This window comes from Acomys minous (assembly GCF_964271855.1).
Source record: "Acomys minous genome assembly, chromosome: 10".
NCBI classification, from domain to species: domain Eukaryota; kingdom Metazoa; phylum Chordata; class Mammalia; order Rodentia; family Muridae; genus Acomys; species Acomys minous.
In genome coordinates this window covers 75657852-75678000 of record NC_140491.1, presented here as the reverse complement: position 1 = coordinate 75678000, position 20149 = coordinate 75657852, and the positions used below count along the sequence as shown (strand labels likewise).

Here is a 20149-nt window from a genome sequence, read left to right as displayed (position 1 = left end):
GGGAGACGAGAGAGGGGGCGACAGGAAGATCTAGGAAAGCCCGGCTGGGCCCCTCAAGCAAAATAGAGTCACCCTTTCTTCCCAACTTAGTCCGGGGAGCCCCACAGCTACTGTGAGCCGCACAGCCACTGCCTGTGGGCCCGAGCGCCGCCTCCGTTCCTCCCAAGACTGAGGAGTCCAAGCGGGCCAAGGCCGAGACCCGCGCGCAAGAGAAGCAGACAAACTGAGAAACACAGAGGCGGAAAGAAAAGAATAGAAGGGACGGAAATAAAAGAGGGGGGAGGGGGCAAAGAGAAAAATGAGGTAGCAGAGGGGCCCCTCCGGAACTCAGCTACTGGCCACATCTTCTCGCTGATTCTGCAAAGGACAAGGCTGAGCAACAAAACGCAAAAATAAATCTTGAAACCCCTCACTCTGTTTTTTGCACAATCACAAACCAGGTGGCAAGCTAGTGTGTCCAAGAAAACATCAGACCACTCCCCACACACAAGATACTCTGGAGTAGAGAGCCCTTCTCATTCTTAGGGAAGCTGACCCTCCTGATAAGCAGAGGCCACTCGGTTTGAGGAGGGAGAAACGGGCCTGGACCGGATCTACTTTTAATTTTAAGCCTAGTGCGTGATGAGGGTGTGAGCTCTAAAGAATGGTATCTATAGTACTTTCGACAAATTTTAAATCGCCGAGCCAACCACCACTTTTCCTTTTATGCAACCCGGGGTTGCATTTCCCCCCTCCCTAATCGATCTCAGGATCCTCTATCCAGCAATTTCGTTGGAGCGAAAAAAAAGGACCCTCTCCACTTGCCCCTATTTCCTTCCCTAAGCAGTTCAGACTATTTAAAATCCTAACAACCCTGGCTTTTTCCTTCACTACCACAGCCGATCAACAGCCCTGGGTTTGTTTTGGTTTTGCGCGTGGGCACACACGCACACGCACACACACAATCTTATGATTTCGACTAAGAGGAAAAGGAAAAAGAAAAAAATCTGAACATCGGATTTGTTGCTACAAACTTGAGAGGGAAAATAACTGCATGTCCTAAAGCTTTCCTTGGCCTGCAGATGTTGTTGGGCCTCAGAACCTCCGCAACTGTCCAGAGCCGGGATGGTGCTGGAGTGCAAAAGACCCTCTCTGGAAAGGCCCAAACTTCAAAGAAATACGAATCGAGACCCCCACACCCCCCTGTGAGGACTCTCCTGCCTCAGTCTCTTTGCTGAGAGCTGCTTGCTAGGAGGGGAAGGAACGCCTAGGAGACCTGATGGTGCGGGGTGTCGGAGGATCCGGCTGGACAGAAGGACCCATAGCCCTTGCTAGTAACAGCTCCAAGCCTGCCGCCCTAGGGACATTCCATATAACCAGCCTGCAAGCCAAACCCAACGGTGTTCTCGGCCACGGCCACGACTAGCATTTTCTCTTGGGACCCTTGCCGCCTAGAGCTATCTCCCTGCCCTCAGCCACTCAGCCTGCTTGGTGTCGGCGCCGCTGCCTTGCTCTCTTTCCCCGCACTTTCAGTACAGCAAAGCGGGTGAGGCAAACCAAAGGTGTCTCAAAAAAAAAATTTCTATATGACAAGGTCCTGCACCTGGATCGCCAATGAACTAATGCATCAAGCGAAAGAGCATCGACTGGAAGCTAGAGGACTGAAGTCCTTTCAATCAGACACCCTAGTGCGTAGGGCCTGGAAAGCCCGGGGCCAGAGTGCCTACTGTACACCAAGCACAACGCGCGGGGCCAAGGCTTCAGACGGTCTTGCACTCACCGGCGTTGTAGGCTGCCAGATCCGCCCCTGGTCCCGGACTCTTGCGCTTTCTTGGCCTCCCCTTCTGCACAGTGCCCACGCCGTTGTAGTAGGGAAGACCCAGCGGGTTAGCCCCGGCTGAGCCCAATCCTGCACTCTTAGCCGCTGCGGCTGCCGCGGCCGCCGCCGCCACGTCGGCATGGTTAAAGTGTGCCGGGTATTCGCCCTGCAGCAGTGCCTCGAAGTGCAAGCGGCAATAGACCAGGCTGTCCTTCATGCCGAAGTGGTCACCAGTCGTTAGCATCTTGTTACACGTGGTGCACGTGAAGCAGTTGAGGTGATATACTAAGTCCCGAGCGCGCATCACCATCTCTGAGGCCGAGATGCCCAGGTGGCAGCGGGCACAGCGCTGCACAGAGAACCTCCTGTAGGGACCATGGAGGGAGGGGCTGTGGGGACAAATGGTTGGGTACTCCCCCCCACCGTATCCCTATACTCCTCCTCCAGGTATTGCTGTTGGGGGTGTGGGGTGTGGGGAATATCCCCTCCTCAAGATGGACCGCCTGAACTTGGCTGAGAAGATTTGTAGAGAGGGAACTAGATTTCAAGCCAGGCCTGGCCCTATCTGAAATATTTCCCTTCACCGTTTTCACACCCACGAGAGATTCTACTTTATTCAGATCTGAGCAAGTCTTAGGAAAGACTTTACTTACAATGGGGAGAAACTCCCTCACTTACCCCTTCCTCAACCTTTGCCCCTGCCCTCCAGACCAGCACCTGGGAATCCTACACACCGCTGTAATTTGGAAGAAACAGAGATGGGGAAAGAGAGAAATAGAGACAGAGACACACAGAGAGGATCCATAAATAGGCCCTAACCCTAAACTGGGGAAGAGAAAGAGGACCTTGGCTCTTACTCTTTAACCCTGGCCAACTTTTACTACCACCCCCAGCCCCCAAGGACCCAGAACTGCTGGGCTATCCTAGCTCCCCCTCCAACTTGGTTTCACATCAGACATCAAACAAGCTGCCAGAGGTTTGGAGTGTCTATTTCTATCCCTTCTGGTTGAGTCAAGAAAGTTCAAAGGGGGTAGGAGAGTGAAGAACTCCCCCCCACACACCCAAGCTGAGTTTTTACGTACCCTAAACTCAGAGGAGGGGGGTAAAATCAGCTTTTCTGTTCCTACACTTCGTGATTGTTTCCAAGAGTGCCCCAAATTGCTAATTTAGAAAAATTGTCACCAAGTTTTTGGTGAGTGCTGGCTTGGAGAAAGGTCTACTTTACAGAAACCTCTACTGGGAGTGAAAGCAAAGGAGGAGGAAGGTGCGGGTCCCTCGAAGTTCAGTGGGGAGGGGGGGTCTGGGTGGGATCTACCTGTAGTAGTCTTCTTTGCAGTAGATGCTGCCGTCCTTGCTGAAGCAGGTGAGTTCGGACTCCAGGTTGAGCTTGCATTCACAGCACTTGAGGCAGCGCATGTGCCACTGCTTGTCTACGGCCAGCAGGTAGTAGCGGTCAGAGATCTTGCCCCCACAGCCAGCACACAACGCAGCTCGGTCACTGCTGATGGACGGCATGGTCTACAAAAGAAAGAAGACGGAAGAACGCTGTTAAGAGACAGCCTACAGCTGTGCTCCCAGCAAGAAAACCGGCCCTGAGCTCCGTCTCTGGCCCTGGCTAGCCTTAAAATTTGCCTGGAGGATGGTCTGGCAGGGCAGCCCATTTTCCCCATCTAACAGGCCCAAGCTACACAGCTCAACTCCAGGCAAGCAATGAGCCAAGTCGCAGCCCCGGTTTCCAGTTCTAAGTTGTTCTCAGGCTTTGGGTCTCCCTATTCCTACTCTCCCACTCTTGGGACAGAGGGGGGGGGGCTCTTCCCCTAAGCTCTCTAAGGGAATTCCACAAACTGTTTATTAAAAGTGCTGGGCCGCAGGAAAGAGCTAAGGGGTAAAGTAAGGCGAGTATTAAAAGTCTCGCTCCACACACACTCCTCTTCAGAGAAGCAGCAGAGTTCCTGGCCCCAAGCCTCAGTAGTCTCTTGATCCTTAGACCAAAGGTTCAGCTCAGGGCAGGTCCAGCAACTTCTGGCTCCTCTGCCACATCAGCTGGGTCCCTGGTTGAATCTTGAGAGAAGATTAAGTGGGATATAGGGCGACCTTCCAAGAGGGTGCAAGACAGGCCCAATCCGATTTTTTTTTCCCCTAAGCAAACAGAGGAGCGGAGGTTTATCCAGAAAGAAGGGTTCAGGGGAAACTGGCAATCATTGAGCTATGCTCTCGCTCTAGAAAGGAGAAGCTCGGGCTAGGCTTCCCACCTCCTTGGTCTCTAAAGGTCACTCTGCAGCCTCTGCTTAGGCAGCGTCTGCTAGTCTGGCCCCGGGGGAGGCTATTTGGGGCCCGGGACGGCGGAGCCAGGTACAGAGAACCTAATGGAGTCCTCCTTCCGCAGAAGCCAGGCCGGAGCCTGAACTCCGAACCATTGCCTGGCCGAATCTGGCCAGTCAGGAGCACGGGTCACAGTCAACGAAAAGCGCTGGCCCAGAAATCACAGGGTCCTGAAACTGAGCTAGGGAGAGAGCCCGACTGCTAGGAGACTGAAAGCAACTCAAACCAGCTACAGCCACAGGGCTCCCATCGGTTCTCCCTTTTCCCCGAGGCGCCGGCGGTAGCGGCAGCGCCAGCTGCTGAGTGGTGCAGAGTCAGGACTGTGGACCCGGAGCACCAGGCACAGGGAGAAGTGAGTGGCCTCAAGCTGCCACTTCTAGGACAACGTTCCCTTCCACCCTCGCGGTCCAGAACTGGGTTTCAATTTTGACTCCCTCCTCTGCTCTAGCAACCCAGTTTCTCCAGAGCCTGGCGCCCCGGGCCTCGCACTCTGCCGGAGGGTTTTCCTAGCCTTGGTCTTGTGCGTCTCGCAAGACTCTCCCCAAAGTTCGGGGAGCAGAGGCGCGGTCCGGCTCGGCCAGGTCCCAGCGCTCAGCCCCAACTCCACAGCCGCGCGCCTACCGTCTCCGTGTCGCCGCGGTCGATGGCGGAGCTGATGGCCGGAGCCTCGTTCTTGGCCCTGCGGTCCATCTCGTCGATGACCCCGTGCACCTCGGGGCCCGACAAACTGTGGAACAGCATCGCGGCGGGACTGGGGATGCGGCTGCCCCGAGGAAGGGCTTGTCCCCCGCCTTAGCTGCCGGGTGCTCCCGGAGTTAACCGGCCCAGTGCATCGCCACCGAGGCCCCGGCCCCGCCCGAGCTCGGCTGCGCCCCCAGGCCGGGCTCCTGGCCCCGGGTACCCGCGGGCCAGGACGCCTCCCGCCGAGGCGTGGGGGCAGCTACATCGCGGGGCGCCTGGGCAGCGGCGCCGAAGCCAGGGTCACAAGGGCAGGGGTTGCGGTGGGGGCGGGAGACCAGGGCAGAGGTCGGCGCCCGCTGCGGGCGCTTTCACGCCGCGGGCATCGCTCTGTAGGCTCTGGCGCCCAGGGCGCAAATCAGGGGCGCAAACTCTGCCCTAGGCGGCGGCGGCTGCAGTCAGGGTTCACCCAGGAACAGCTAGGTGCCCGCGGCGGCCCAGATGCCTTGACGTCTCTTTCCCCCCCCTACCCCCTGGGGTGTGTTCTCAACCAAAGGCGAACTGGAGTAGGGGTCTCTGCGAAGCCTGCGAGCTGAGCCGAGCCACCCGGAGAATTGAAGAGGAGGAGGAGGAAGAGGAGGAGGAGGCGGAGGCGGAGGTGGAGGAGGAGAAAAAGGAGGAGGAGCAGAATGGGAGGAGGGGCCGCCGGCCGCGGGCCCAGCCGCGCGCAAAGCTACCCAAGCGCGCGCCGAGCTTAGCCTCGGCTCCGCAGTCCGCGCCAGCGCAAGCCTCCGCGCCTTTTCTACAGCCGCGCCTGACATCACGTCCTGCCGCCGTGCCATTGGCCGCCCGGCGCCCCAGGCCTTGGCAGCGCGTGCTCCGGGAAGGCGGGAGACCCAGAGGGAGGGGAGAGGCTAGAGGAGGAGTGGAACGGAGAGGGGAGGTGGTGGGAGCTAGTGGGCGAGGCTGGAGAAGGAGGCGGGAGGGAGGGAGAAGGGAGAGCGCGGGGTTTGGAGTTTCTAAGCTGCGAACAGTTTCCTGTGTTTCTTCAGGAAGGAAAATTAAACCTTTCCTGTCGACTCTATCCTAAGAAAGCGCTGCCAAAGGATGCTTGATGAGGTCTCCATCCTTCTCTTTGGCCTCTGGCAGGGATGGGCAGAGAAGACAGTCTGAGAGTACAGTTTCAAGAGCCTTCAGTTGCTTCCCGCCCAGCTTGGCTTTGGTCTGAGGCGCTGCTCTCAGCTCCGCTCTGCGGCGCTGGGTTCCTGGGGACCAAGGGTAAGAGCCACAGGAGCAATGACTCCCTCGGGTAGAGGTCCAGGCAGCATATCCTCTCTCCAAGCAAGCTAGGAACTGTACTATGTATTGCTCCTGGATTTCCCCAAGCCTCTCCAGTCTGGAAGCACGTCTTTACGGACTCAGAAAAAGAAGCAGCAAGAAGTCCACAGCTCTCCCATCACGTGCAATGTGATCCCAAGAGAATGACTCAACCTCCTTTACACAGTTTGACTTTCTCAATGGGAAAGAAGAAGGCCCCCTGCTTTAAGGTGTTTGGGTTTGATAAAAGAAAGAAATAGAAAATGACTGGAGCATAGTAGGCACTCAGCGATTTCGCTCCCTCTTTTTCCTTTACTATTCAAAACCTTCTCACTCACATTCTCTTCCTATGGGACACTCCATTCCACCACCACCACCAGCACACACACACACACACACACACACACACACACACACACACACACTTCCCCCAGCGCCTTATCTGGATCCACCCAGCCACCTGGTTGCACAAGCACTAACAATAACACGGCCTGCTCAGCAAATCCCAATTGCCATCCCTGAATCTTTTGGCTGAAGCCAGGGCAATGGCCAGGTGTCTGGTGAAACAAGGATTGGGGAGTCAAAAAGGGATTTGGGGGAAAAAGGAAAAAAAGGGCAAGTCAGTTGCTCAAACCCCTTTTCTGGGTTCATTTTACAAGTTGCTTTCATTCCATGTTATAGGGAGTGAGAAACGTAGTCTGAAATGTCGGTCTGCTTGCCTAACACAATCAAAGGGAAGCCAGGACCTCTGCAGTTTATCTCACAGGACATATAATTGAGGTAGCATGTAGTCATGCTTTCCACATACTGTACAAAACTTGTGCACATAAATATGTGTTGCACTTATGGTGCCTACGCTTGTGTCCATGGGTGAAAATGCTCATGCTCATCTCTTTTGGCAAAAGTACAGCCAGTATGTGTAGTACATCTTTATTGGCAAAACCATAGCCTGCACTAACGGACTAACGGACAGGTTCACATCATACCCAAGGGGCCATCTGAACACCCAGCACCAACACGTGTGTCCTCAGGCAAGCCTTCTTAATCTTGGTGCTCTGTGAGCTCCTATCAATCATATTTGCAAAAATTCTTGCAGTTGTACATTTGTGTGTATACACTGCTCTTGTAAAGGTGCCCTAACTCGAGAGAAAGACCATCACTCCAAAAACAGGAATGTGCATGTTCATACAGACAGTATCTGAATAGTCACTGACCCACGATCAACTCTAGGAATATACAGGCACACTCTACTGGGGTATCGGGACATTTTTCCCCCTAAAGAAAGTAGGAAATTAAAAATTAAGTCTGGCAGTCTTCAGGTTTGATATGGAAGTTGCTCAAGGTGCCGGACACTTTTTGTAGCAACCCTGAGGTGTACGCCCTTGGTGCTGGCTGGACTCAAGGGGCTGCCTTAGGAGCTGGGCAGGGGGTACTCAGCGATTCTTGTTAAAAAGCTACCTAGGGGACAGGAAACCCTACCCATAAAGACATGTAAACCATTCGGTACCCATCTCTCTGACCAGCAGTCCCATCCATTCTTGGCCTGAACTCTCCGTTGGGATTCCCCACCCCGGGGCGCTTCTCTATTTATCCGTTGCTTTTGGCTGGGAGGCTATGAAGTCCATTAGAGGCTCAAGCCTATTTCCCGCCGCGGGGCGGCATCTGGGCACCCAGGCCCTGGGTTCAGAGGGCGCTAACTTTGCTAATCATGGGGGACATCGTGTAATGGCTTTGCCCTGTCCTGGGAGACTAAGCAAGGTGAGGAACAGGCTGTAAACACAAATCCTGACACGTGAGTGACATTTACACAGTACAAGGAGACGCAGCGGAGGGAAAGGGGGTGGGGTGGGGTGGAAATCAGGCTAAGACAGGTAACTGGAACATTCATAAACGTCTGGAAGGGCGGCCCCTCGACTCCCTCTCCCGGCCAGGGGTAAAGCACCCTCAGCTCCCTGTATCCTGCGTTTTGTGGAAGGTGACAGGTGAACGGGATTCAGGTCTGGCCACTGTCGCCTCTGCCTACCTCTCCACCATCTGCTTCCCTGCAGACTAGCAGACCCGGCGCATAATGAGGTAGCAGCCTCCAGCCGGCCACCGTGACTAACTCAGAACAAAAGCGCTCCTCCACGCCTTCTCCAACAAAAGGGCCACCAGCCCCGGCGCTCCCCGAAGGCTGCGGGGCTCCCGGCTGCCGGCTGCGGAGATACAGCGCGCAAACTTCCCTGGGCTCCCCGGGCTGGCGGCGCCACCAGGCTGGGGCCACAGAGGGAGGAAGCATCCTGCGCAGGGAAAAAAGTAAGGCCAGGCCGAGGAGGGGAGAGGGGGAGGAGGACGCGAGGCGCAGCGGAACCAGGGTGATTGATCTGCACGCTGTTACCAGCTCTCTGTCCCGTTATTAGAGACGGCCAAAGCAGGGCCACGCAAATACCCTCGGAATCGCCAACTAATTGACGCTGCAGGCAACTATTTCATTGTGCGCGCTGGTTTTATGTCTTCATAGCCGGTGATTGACAAGGTGTAATTAGTCATCTCACTCGGTGATAAACATGGGCACCCTCCTCCCGCGGCATCAGGCCGAGTGTACCAGCAGAGAAAGCGATAGTTGACGCTGATATACCATTACATCAAAATGAAGACGTTCAGAAGTGTGTGTTTGCTGTGACGCTCTCGTGGTTTATTTCTCAAATACGGCACCAACAGATTTACTTGATTTGCAAGTTAACTACAACATTAACTGGTTTTATTTATTTTGCCTCTTTCCTTCCTCTTCCTAGGCAGGGATGTTACTCTTGGAGTATGTGAAGACAGTTTGCTTTTTGACAAGCGAGCAAGCGGGCGCCCAGATTTCTGCAGCCTTGGAGTCTCCCCGGAGGGAAAGACAGATAGAACAAACCTCGGACTGGGGAGCCGTCCCGGAAGGGCTCTGCGCCGGGGAACCGCCCTACCCCTTGGCTCCAGACTCTTCTGCCTGGGGCTCCCGGGCTCGGTACTACTAAAGGATTGCCTCAAATTCTGAAAATGAAGCTGGGGTTTAGGGTTCCGGAAAACTCTCGAATAACAACTGTGGGGGACAAAGAGGCTATGCCACCACTTTTTCCTGGTCTCCCAGCAGAAAGGACTGTTTTCTTTAAGCTGTTGGCTTGGCTTGCAGTCACAGAGCCAGTGGCCCGCCACTCTTGCCCCTGTCCCCTGTGTAAAGCCTAACTTCTCTGGGCTTGCTTGTACCATTCAGCAAATTATATTCCTTCCTTACTAAAGTGGGTCTTGCTCAGGAACATATTCTCTCTCTCTCTCTCTCTCTCTCTCTCTCTCTCTCTCTCTCTCTCTCTCTCCCTCCCTCCCTCCCTCCCTCCCTCCCTCCCTCCCCCCTCCCTCCCTCTCTGTCATTTTAAGTGTGAGGAGGCCTGATCTGTTTTGAGAGCACCAACTAAACAAAGCCACCAGCCTCTGAAAATCCGTCTCCAGGTTACCCCATGTGCCCCCAAGAGACCCTATTGGGGACCGCTTCCTGCACTTTTGCTTTCTTTTTAACCCCTTTTTCTTTCTTGTAGAGCAGAGAAATGAAAAGATGATTTCCCCTACCAGGCAAAGGAATGTGGGGAGGAGGTAGCACCAGGAAAAGGTGGAGTAGGGGGTCATAGGAATGGTAGAGGAGCCCTACATCTTCAGTGAGAACTGTCCTCCATCCCTAGGCTTCCGGGCCTTATTCAGGAATGGGGGTGGGGGGACTGCTGTATATTGATGAGAGAGGTTGTCTGCAGCAGCAAATGTGCTCAGGCAAGGCTCTTTTACTATGAAATCTGTTCATTGTTTGGGTCATACTATACAGAAATCTGCTGATTGCTAGTATTGACAATATAAGTCAGTGGGACCTTCATTATTTCCAAGGGGAGCCCCAAATCTGTGGCACTAGGACAGAGAAGTGGCTTGGCTCGTGGCAAGCAGAGAAGAGTTCCTCCTCCTCTTTCTCCCCGCAGCAATCTGAACAATTCTAGGGGGGAAAAATGCCTCCCTGGGCATCAACTGAGAAGGTTGGGGAACTAACCAGGGCTCCCTTGCGCGCTTTCTCTCTCTCTCCCTCTCTCTCTCTCTCTCTCTCTCTCTCTCTCTCTCTCTCTCTCTCCTGTCTCTCTCTCTCTCTCTGGGGCCCTGTTAAATGCACTGAACTTAAAATGAAACACGAAGTGTGAATTTCAGGTTTGAACATGATGCATCGGGAAATGCGAAGGTTGGCAGCCCTTTCCTCTTCCCTACCTTTCAGTAGCACGTATTAATATTGTATTAAATATTATGAGAAAGTAAGGGTTGTGGAGAGGAATGAATGTGCTCAGATGCAATTTTGTCAAGGTTTTTATCTGTGATTATGGTTCCAGATGTAGGAACTCCCTGAGGAGGGACATGAGGGGCTGCTGGCATGTGACATGTGTTTTAAGGTGTTTGGCAGTGTTTCTCAAAGTGGTGACAAAATGTTCAATTTTATTACAGGGAATTGGTAAAAGAAATATGAATTCTAGGTCAGAGATTATTCACCTTCAGCAAAAAACGATTTACCATTATTGATTAGGGTGTGGAAAGTTTGTATCTGGGCCCTCCTCAAATCACATTGCCAACAATATAAATCTGTCAGATCAAATTATTCTTAAAGAACAATTGCAGCAAAATACACAATAGCTAATTGCATTATCTTCTGCCTCCCTCCAGCTAATTTCCACAAAAAGGTATACACTGCTCAGGAACAAAAAGGAAAGTGAACATTTCGACAAGAGGCCTTGTATTTCATGTGCTACAATTATATCTTGTACCTAGAGGGTCAGTTCTTTTTAATTTAGTCCAGAATAACAGGCAGTCCTTAAAAGGACATTTTGCTAACCCCTATTTTCAGTCTTTCAGGTTGAAGAGAACAATAAAATTTCTCACACAAGGAACTGTATTTGCTTAAATGAGTATCAAAGATTCTGTAGGAGGAAGTAGAGATGGTGGTGATGGGGGCGGAAGTAGATAAACCACCAGGTGGCTGACATCTCTTCCAATTCCATGCACTTAATACTGGGAAATTTTCTCTACCAGCCTTTATTCAAAGGCCTCTCAGAATTCAAGACACCCTAAATTCTATCCTGAACACAAGTTTCTGTAATAAATTTTTTTCTGAGCTTCACATACACCAACATTAATAGATTGGGGTGCCCAGCTATGGCTCACTAGCCTGTAGGTGGATTTGGTAACTATTTCCATAGAACAGAAAGAGGTTTTGCCTCAAGATTCTGAGTTTAGTTTCTCCCTGGATCTCCCATCAAAGGCCACAAACTGCCCACTTACTGACACTACTGCTGCTACACAGGTCATCACACACCTAGTGCATCATTTGACCCCAACCTTTCTGTAGCTGATGGGAGGGGGCACTGCGTTGTGCTTTCCAGCTTTGAGATGGGCTTGCCATCACAGATTGTGCTAGGTTTTAACCCAAACTGCACTTTCTTGGGGGTAGAGAAACTTCTTCTCTTGAGTGCAGGTCTAGGTACTTTTCCAACTTTACAACCATTAGCAGTGAGTTTGGGAGAGAAAATAGCCAACATGACTACCATCTTATGCAGAGTTCTTAGCAAGAGCTTTCCACATCCCAGCCCAACTTTCTCCTGGTCTGATTAGCAAATCTTTATTGCTGTCCAGGGAAGTTGCCATTGTCTCTTTAGGTGAGAAATGAGTCATTTCCCACAGATGCTTCGGCTGAAGTGCAGCCCCTAGGCACCCCCCTCCCCCAACATTTTTTTTATTCTTTCATTAATTAAAACAACTAATGTCCCATTGATTATCTTTGCATGAATGGAAATCATTAGAACCCTTGCAGGTATATGGGAAATTCTGTTTGCTTAAGTATTCACACTTTGATTTCCTATAGACTCATTTTTTTTTCAAGCATAAAGTGATTCAAACAAAACAAAAACAAAAATAAAATCTCTGACACTTTGCAATGAAATATGAAAATCAGTTTTCAATGAGCTTGTGGGGATCTCTGGTAGGAAGATATATGCAGACTACCCTGTTCTAGCACTGAAGCTGACCCTCTGATAAAGGGACTCTAGACAGTTAAGACAGACATTAATAGGTCGGCAGGCTCAGGTTTTTAATATGTGCTTGTTTAGAGTCAGATGAGGTCATCCAAACCACCTCAAAAGTGAATAAGAAAAAGAAAGAAGAGGAAGAAGAAGAAGAAGAAGAAGAAGAAGAAGAAGAAGAAGAAGAAGGAGAAATAGTAGTAGTTGCTGTCTCTTTGAAACTTCCCAATCCGTTGGCTGGTTCAGCTTACATCCATTTCTGGGGACAGCCATAATTAGAGTGATCTATTTTGCATTTACCCTCTTTACAAGCAGTACATTACCCACTCTTCCCATGCTTATTAAACAGTGCCACCTGCACCAGACTCAGCAAAGCTCTTCCTTCAGTCAGGCCCAGCTAAGGGTCCCAGACCATTTATTACCATTAACTGAAGCTCGGCTGAATAGGTGATGATGAGTAAAAGCAGCTTCTACGAATTGTTTATGAAAATCTTCTAAGCAAAAAAAAAAAAAAAAAAAAGTTATGAGTTCCTCAAATTGTCATCTTTTATAAACCTGTTTCATGTTCTCTATATACTAATTTAAGCAGCAATTAGCAGGTTGTTTAATTAATCCACTATCCTTTGCATGTCACCAAGGTGCTTCTAGCACAAACACTCATGGGGACTAGCCAATGCGGTCAATATTTTGTCACCCAAAGCCTCTGAAGCTGACCACCTTGATAGCCTCAATGGTATAAAAAGGATCTGAAGAGCCCAAGACTAGGCTAAGAAGCAAAGGACAGTTTCTAGGAAACCAGCCACGGATAGTCTGAATCCAGAGAGAGGGAGAGGCAGAAGAACTTGAGGCAGAAGCAGAGAAGGGAGAGGCAGAAAATGAATCTCATACACATCAGTGGCTAAAGAAAGGCACAGGAAGTTTCTAGGAAACATGGGACCATTTCTGACATTCAGCTATGTTCTAACAAACTCGACTTTCCAAAGCTGATGATTTACACATCTTTAAGGGCCTCGAACCTCACTGTGGCTTGTTCTTTTAAAAGCTTCCTGCTTTGTTCCAAATACTGCTTATCGTTGGCATTGTCAACAGCTCTGCATCTGGGAGAGATTAATTAAGTGATAGGTCAGACACAATGAGGTGAAAGGGCATGTCCACCCAATCAGAGCTGATTCATCCATTTCAGGGTGGATCAACTTTTTTTTTTCCTGGAGGTTGGGGGAGGCCAATTTTGGTTCTATCCCAAGGGGGGATTTGTCAATAGGGATATCTGAGCTCCTCTGGTGAATGTACATAGCTGAAAAGGAATGTTTTGCAGATTAAAGAAAAAAAAAGATCTAAAAATCTACACTCTGTTTTTTAAGGTATGAAAACAAATCTCAACTATCAATCCTGTCTGTGTGCTCAAGTTCTACAACCTGGGTGAGAGCTGATTTTCCTGAATGTGAGTCTCTTACAAAAATAACTAATTGGATGGTTATAAATAAGATTGATAGATAATAAAAAATTTTTAATTAATTTTCACTCCCTTCTCCTCTCTCTGAGTGCTTGACTCCTTCCTCTCAAGTCCACTTTTTAATTTCTAGAAGGTAAAGTGAAAGAAAGACATAGGAAAGGGAGTCAGAGAGGAAGAGAGTGGGAAGGAAAGAAGAAAGGGGGGTGATGTTTGTAGGTGTCATGGACTGAATTATAGACCAATTAGAGATTATCTTTAAATCTCTATCCTCCACCCCCTCCACACCTTTCTAAATAGATCTTTAGATTAATGAGAAATTAGTTAATTGGGGAAAGCCATGTGGCCAGTTAGCTTGGTTCCTAAGCAGAAGGGGTGGAGGACTTTAGATTCTACCCCCAGAAATGGCTTTCTCCCATATCTTCAGCAGTGAATCAGCATGGGTCAAAATTGGCTGCAAAATTGTGTGTGTGTGTGTGTGTGTGTGTGTGTGTGTGTGTGTGTGAGAGAGAGAGAGAGAGAGAGAGAGAGAGAGAGAGAGAGAGAGAGAGATGGACAGAGGATAGATATAAACTCTGAGCCTAAGAACAAGGCTGGGTCAAGTAAAGTAATTGTTCTGGGTAGACTCCAGATAAGATATTTGCAATATTTTTACTTTGTTCTTGGACATGTCTGCCAATGAAATTTCCATTTTCTAAAGCCTTCCTGCCCTCCTTCCTCCCTTCCTTCCTTTCTCAGATTGGTGTTAAGCAATGATAGGAATGTTTTTTAGTTAACTAGCCATTTCCATTTGCCAAAGAAACCGAATGATAGTTTGTTAGTTATCCAATTCTTTAATTCATCTGGGATCCATCTATATTTCTAAAACTGAGCAGAAATACTTAACAGCCTGATCAATAGCCATTGACCGTCAGCACACCTCGCACCCTAACATGCACAGCTTGATCATGTATATTTGATCATTGAAAAATTCAAAGCATCTTTCTGCTGTATATCAAGCTTCCCATAAAATAGTCTGTCTGTGGTCTTTAAAAGAGTGTGAGTGGCTCTCTCTCCTGGATTCATCTATCCATCCATTTACACACACACACACACGCACACACACACACACACACACACACACACACACACACAGGCACACCTTCTTGGAGAATTTATTGCTCATATATTTGATGAAGAACAAGGTAATTAACTGCGAGGCTGTACATCTGGGCGGCACTTCATATCCATTGCAATAATAAAAACACTTTTTTTCACATTTTAGCAGAAGAAAGGCTTAGTCCTGCCCACAGATTCAGAGGACCCCAGAGTCTCTGTCTGCAAAGCCTCCTTGTTATAAATCCGGCCTTCCTCTTAAGTGATGGCACACACAATTGCACCAAGGGGCACTAAGTTTACTGTACAAAAGCATTGCAAGAAAAGCTGGTCCCTTCTCAAAGCATGTGGTGGTTTGATATATATACAGCATATATGGCAGCAAACCGGGGCAATAGTCCAAGGGCTTGTCCTGTAAAGGGCCACAGGTACAAAGTGCATTTTAGGATCCTAAGGGCTGGTTCCCTAAGCATGTACCTTTATGATCTAGTTACCCCCAAAAGGAGCCAGTTGTGTAGAATTTTCCTATATTCAGGGCTCAGAAAAACTGATTCTAAGTTTCTGCATAATGGGAGCCCACAGACCCATTCAAATCACTCTAGGGATCTGACCCAATGAATACATCTGGCAAACCTGATCCAAGTTCCCAGCGCAAATCCTTAGAACCTTAACCCCAGAGACCACCCCTACCCCCAGCCAGGGGAAAAAAATTACCTGCAAAACCTCCCATCTCCGGAGTCCCCTGTTCTGTATTGCAAACTGTGCCCAGCACAAATTATTCGGGGGAGGGGGACCCTTACTTCTAAAAAGCAGCAGCATCTGGGCCGAGACTCCCTCCTTTAAAGGAGGGGGACTTCATATGATAATACGTGTAATATGATATGGAATGACAGAATGCATGACAGTTGCCCATAATACAGAGAAGTCAGTCAAAGGACAGAGGGGACATTTGGATAATTACCATCCATTGGCTAGTCAATCACTCGAACAGAGAGAAACTACACAAAACCCACAATGGAGTTGGGAAACAAAAGAGACCCGAGCCAGACTCAGGATTAACCGGTCTAAAGCGATCTAAATGCTTTTGTGTCTGAAGAACTGAGGCTCCCGGGTCCCCCCCCCCCCTCGTCCCAGGGAACTAATTGCGGGGATCAGAGTTAAGGCTTTCTCCCTCCTTTCCTATTTCTCTTTGTAGACTGCTCACCACGCAGTGAAAAACAAATGGTTTCTCTCTGTGTGTTCATTAAACTACTTTAAAGTTAAGGGGTGCAGGAGAGAGGCTAGATGTGGCCCCCTGTCCAGAGGTTGAGAGTCTTCTCCCATGGAAGATGCTAGAACAGTCAATCTCCCTTGGCCTTAATGCTTTGTTGAGAGGAAGGTCTCTCCTTCTTGCCCCTTGGAAACAAATGCTCATGCACCTGACTGAGGCTAGGCAGCTGTCTTCGTTCTGGTAGAGATGGGCTGCTGGTACCCTGCCTGCTTTGAGTAAAACGTCTCTCTGCGTTGCCTCCGCACCAGAAAAACACCAGGTTCCATGCCCCCGAGTTAAAGACTCGAACTGCACATCTGATTACTTGGGGGTAAAGGGGCAACAGAAGAGCGCGGCTAGCCTCCAAGCATAGGGAGGGTGCTGCGGACGGAGACGGTTGTAAATTGTGGGTAGAGAGAAATTCTTTTTAAATTGAGGAGTGAGAAAGAGGGAACAAACCCTTCTAAATTGGGAAAGAGAGAGAGAAAATGGGTTTGTTTGGGAAGAGAAGTAGAGACCCACTTCTTGCTTAGGAAAAGGAGAAGAAACGGGGTGATTCCTTTAAAGAGACATCAGGAAATGGTGACTTCAGAGACCGAGAGAGGACAGTGAGAGAGGGAGAGAATTCCTTAAAAGAGATGGTCACTAGAGCTCCATGCCCAAAATCCAGACCCTCCATTCCCAGGACTGGAAGACTGGTAACTATCACCCAGTTCCTTCCAGGGTCTCAATTCACAATTCATCTTGTGTCCCCGGCGGGCCCTCGCAGGTTCCGGGTTGGGTGGCAGTCGCAGTTTCTGTGCCGACCTGCGGGTGCCGGGGGTGGCCCAGCCTCGAGCCCTGCACGCAGCCCTCCCGGTCCCGGCGCCTCTTACCTTAGTGAGCCCTCGGCAGCGGGTGTGGCCGGCTCTGCGGGCGGCCCTGGGCCAGGGCCGGGGCGCGGGGGGCGGCGGTGCGGGACTGGGGGGCAGCAGCAGGGTGAACGCTGGCGGGGCTGGCACGGTGCCCAGAGGTGGGGACGGGGCGGAGGGCAGCCCTGGGGCCTGGCGATGCCCGCAGGGGGCCGGGGAGGGGCGCCGGAGCGCGGGCCTGGGGACCAGGGGTTCCCTCCTGGGGCCGGTGGGGCGCTCCAGCCTGAGGGCCAGCCCGGGAGCCCGGGCGGCGCTGCGATCGCAGTGGCTGCTGGCTCGCTTGAGCTGACAAATCAATCAGGGCCCGCAGAGCCCCGGGAGTTGCCACCCTGGCTGGGGCGCGCGGTCCCCGCGCTGCCAGCTGACGGCCGCCTCCAGTGGGCTCAGGCTGGCCGCGGTCATTAGACTGCGTGCGCGGGCGGGGGCGGCCGGGCCGGCGGGAGCCCGGGAGGAGGCGACCGCGCGGTAGCGTCCTGGCCTGGGCGCCCCGCCCGCCGCCGTCCCGCGCCCGCTGGGCTCCTCGCCGTCCACCCCCACCCCGCCCACCCCTGCTCCCGCCCCGTCACTGGCTTCGCCGGCCCCGCTCCCTGTTTGGCTCGGTCCGCCTCCCTCCGTCTCCCTCCATCCCAAGAGTCTGTCGGTCTTTTCGTCTCCTGTCCTCCCTGGATCTCTCCCTGTGTCCCCAGCTCTTCCTCGCTGCGCCTCTCTTTCCCAAGGTGGGGCTGCTCTCTTACCCCTCGCTCCTTACTCATTCTCACCATTTTCTCCCTCCCTCTCATTTCTACGCCCCCGCTCCCCCCCCCCCCCCCCGCACCGCGCCACTCGCTACCCCTTTCTCCCTCTGCTCGGGAAGATTGGCTGTCCTTTCCTGTCTCTGTTTGGAACAGAGGTCCCCCGAATCCAACTCAAGTCGTTTCCCTGCCCTGGGACATCGGGCAAGTCATTCCCGCCCCCCTGCAGTTTCATTATCTTTAATACAAGCTAATAAATAAGGAGGGGGTTATGAAGCAGGGTACGGAAGCAGGATGTGCCAGTGGCTCTGGGTCCCCCTCCTGAACCTCGCACATTAGCAAATGCAGCAGCTACAGTGGCAGCTGCTTGGCGACCAGGGCACCCTGAGACCAATTTAGCAGGGAGTGTCAAGGGTGATTTCTTCTGGGGTCTCCAGATCCTGACTGTGGTTTCTTAACGCCTGCTCCATATTTTGGCTGGGCACAGCCCAGAGCTAGGTCTGATATCCCAGGCTGTGTCATCTGCTGGTTCTTCCTTACCAGGGCCCGGGGGGATTGGCTTTTTAAGCACCAAGAGGTGTTTCCTGGACGGAATCTTCAAAGTTAAACAAATGTCTTACTTAGGCAGGTAACACCATCCCCAGTGTGCCTTTCCTCTTCTAGGAAATAGAAACAACCACTACTTTTCTTTTTAGGGTTGTGAGTTAGATTATTCATGGTTTGTGTACTGTGTCAGTCTTTGGAAGGCTTCCATTCTGCCCTGTCTTTTATTCAGGTTCTGTGGAAGGGATGGCAGTTCCTAAGACAGGCATGCACTGGCTCCTAGTTGGGGAGGCAAACTGGAGTGGGGGACTCATATCATGACAGCAGAGTGAGTGTGAGGACAGGAAGGAGTGTCCTGGGAAACTGATCTGGAAGGAGACTAGGATCGGGAAGGGGTTTCTCAAGGTGTGGTCTTCAAAGCTGAGACCTGAGGGGGAGACCAGAGGATACAGGCAGCTAGGAGGGGATGCTACAGGAATGCGTGAAAGCTGTGGACCAGGCGGAAGGTAGAAATGCCATGGTCAGAAGGCCAACGAGGCTGGAGTGTGTGTGTGTGTGAGGAGAATGAGGCTGGAGAGGTGGTCCAGCCTGATGGGGAGGGCTCTGCGGACTGAACCTCAGTGGTGAGGAGAACTGCTCATATTAATCCATAACTACTTCAGTTTTAGTTTTCTGTTTCTGAACTGGAAGAAGCCAGGTCTAGCAAGACACACCCTTTGCACTTAGTCTTTTCTTGAAGTTTACCATCATCTCTTGTCTTCCACCAGCCTATCCCTTTTTCTGTCCAAGTGACCTTTCTAAGAACACATAGCTTAGTTCTCTGTGTCATCAAGCCAGGCATGCAAGAGTTATCCTCAAACAGCTCTATTGAACAACTAGGAGCCAGGCAGCATCTGCTGTGTGCCAGGCAATGTGCTAGGCATTGCTCCTGCCCTCTCAAAACAAATCGCAGACACTTTGGGACACAGGACCCGGATGCCGTAGTCTCACAGAGTGCTTGAGACTGGAAGTTCTCTGAGGGTAGGCCTGTCTTGAATGGATTTACCTACTAGCTCCCCAGTATGTTGCAGCACACTGCCTGGTGCAAGGCGAACCCTCAATAATACCTATTGAGAGGACAGAAAACGAAATAAAGCTTCCACGCAGAGGGCTGGAAAGGAAAAGGGACTCACATGAGGCACGGAGGAGGAGACTTGCCTATGGAGAAGTAGCCAGCTGCAGGGCAGAAACGCCTTTAGAGAGTTTGGGAGCGCTTGCTCTGTGCCTCAAGACCTCTGCCAGCCTTTATAGCATCTCAGCCTCTTGGGCACGGTTACCTTCCTTTTTCTGATAAACTACTAGGGTCCAGAAAGGTGACCCCCCCCTCCCCCCTGGCCCAGAGTCACAAGGCCGGTTCTAGGGTTTGAACCCAGGCCCGCTGGTTCCTTTTCACTAAAAGGAAGAAGCAAAGAGAAAGAGAAGGCAGAGTGAAGAAGGAGACAGCTGAGAACAAAAGAAGGGCGGTGGTAAAGGAGTTAGCTCCTTTAGCGAGTAATTTTTCAACTTAAAAACAATTCCCATTTCCCAGCCCTGCGGAGGCAGGCACGGCGGATCTGAGGCGAGGCCGGCCCTCTGACTCGCAGGAGCCTGCCGAGGGGCCCGCAAGCTGCTTCAAAGCCGGCCTCTCCGGCACAGGCGCTTTTAAACTTCACACGGGGAAACTTTCCAGGGCTGACTTTCTGCACTTTGTTTCCAAATCAAGAGATGGGGAAGTCCCTCTCAGCCCAGCGGGGAGGAGAGCTCACTTGCCCTAGGGTCTGGGCTTGGCGAGGGACTCCCCAAGCTGGGCGACCTGGCCCTCCCCATACACGCGGATGGGGGCGGGGACCTGTCCCCTGCTTGTGGTGGTCTCCCGGAAAAGAATCAGTGTGTGGACTGCCTCTGGTCTCTTAGGGGGTGGCGAGACCTCACTTCCCACATCTGCTTCTTCCTAGATTTCCCTGGTGACAAAGTGGGACCTTCC

The 20149-nt window shown here is 51.4% G+C and overlaps 1 protein-coding gene across 4 annotated transcripts in view; it reads right to left on the bottom strand.

Moving 5' to 3' along the window:
- LHX2 (LIM homeobox 2) overlaps positions 1 to 17396 on the bottom strand; it is a 31262-nt gene extending 13866 nt beyond the window's left edge. Inside the window, exons 1-3 of one of the 4 annotated variants that reach the window (XM_084798616.1) lie at positions 16838 to 17396; positions 3114 to 3316; positions 1760 to 2187 (exon numbers count right to left, since the gene is read on the bottom strand). In XM_084798616.1, the coding sequence (XP_084654742.1) occupies positions 1760 to 2187; positions 3114 to 3313 (628 nt within the window). In that variant the 5' untranslated portion in view covers positions 3314 to 3316; positions 16838 to 17396. Of the gene's footprint in view, positions 1 to 1755; positions 2188 to 3113; positions 3317 to 4741; positions 5585 to 16837 lie in introns of those variants that run through there. The other 3 variants (XM_084798614.1, XM_084798615.1, XM_084798617.1) reach the window with 3 other exon arrangements.
- Positions 17397 to 20149: the final 2753 nt, after the last annotated feature.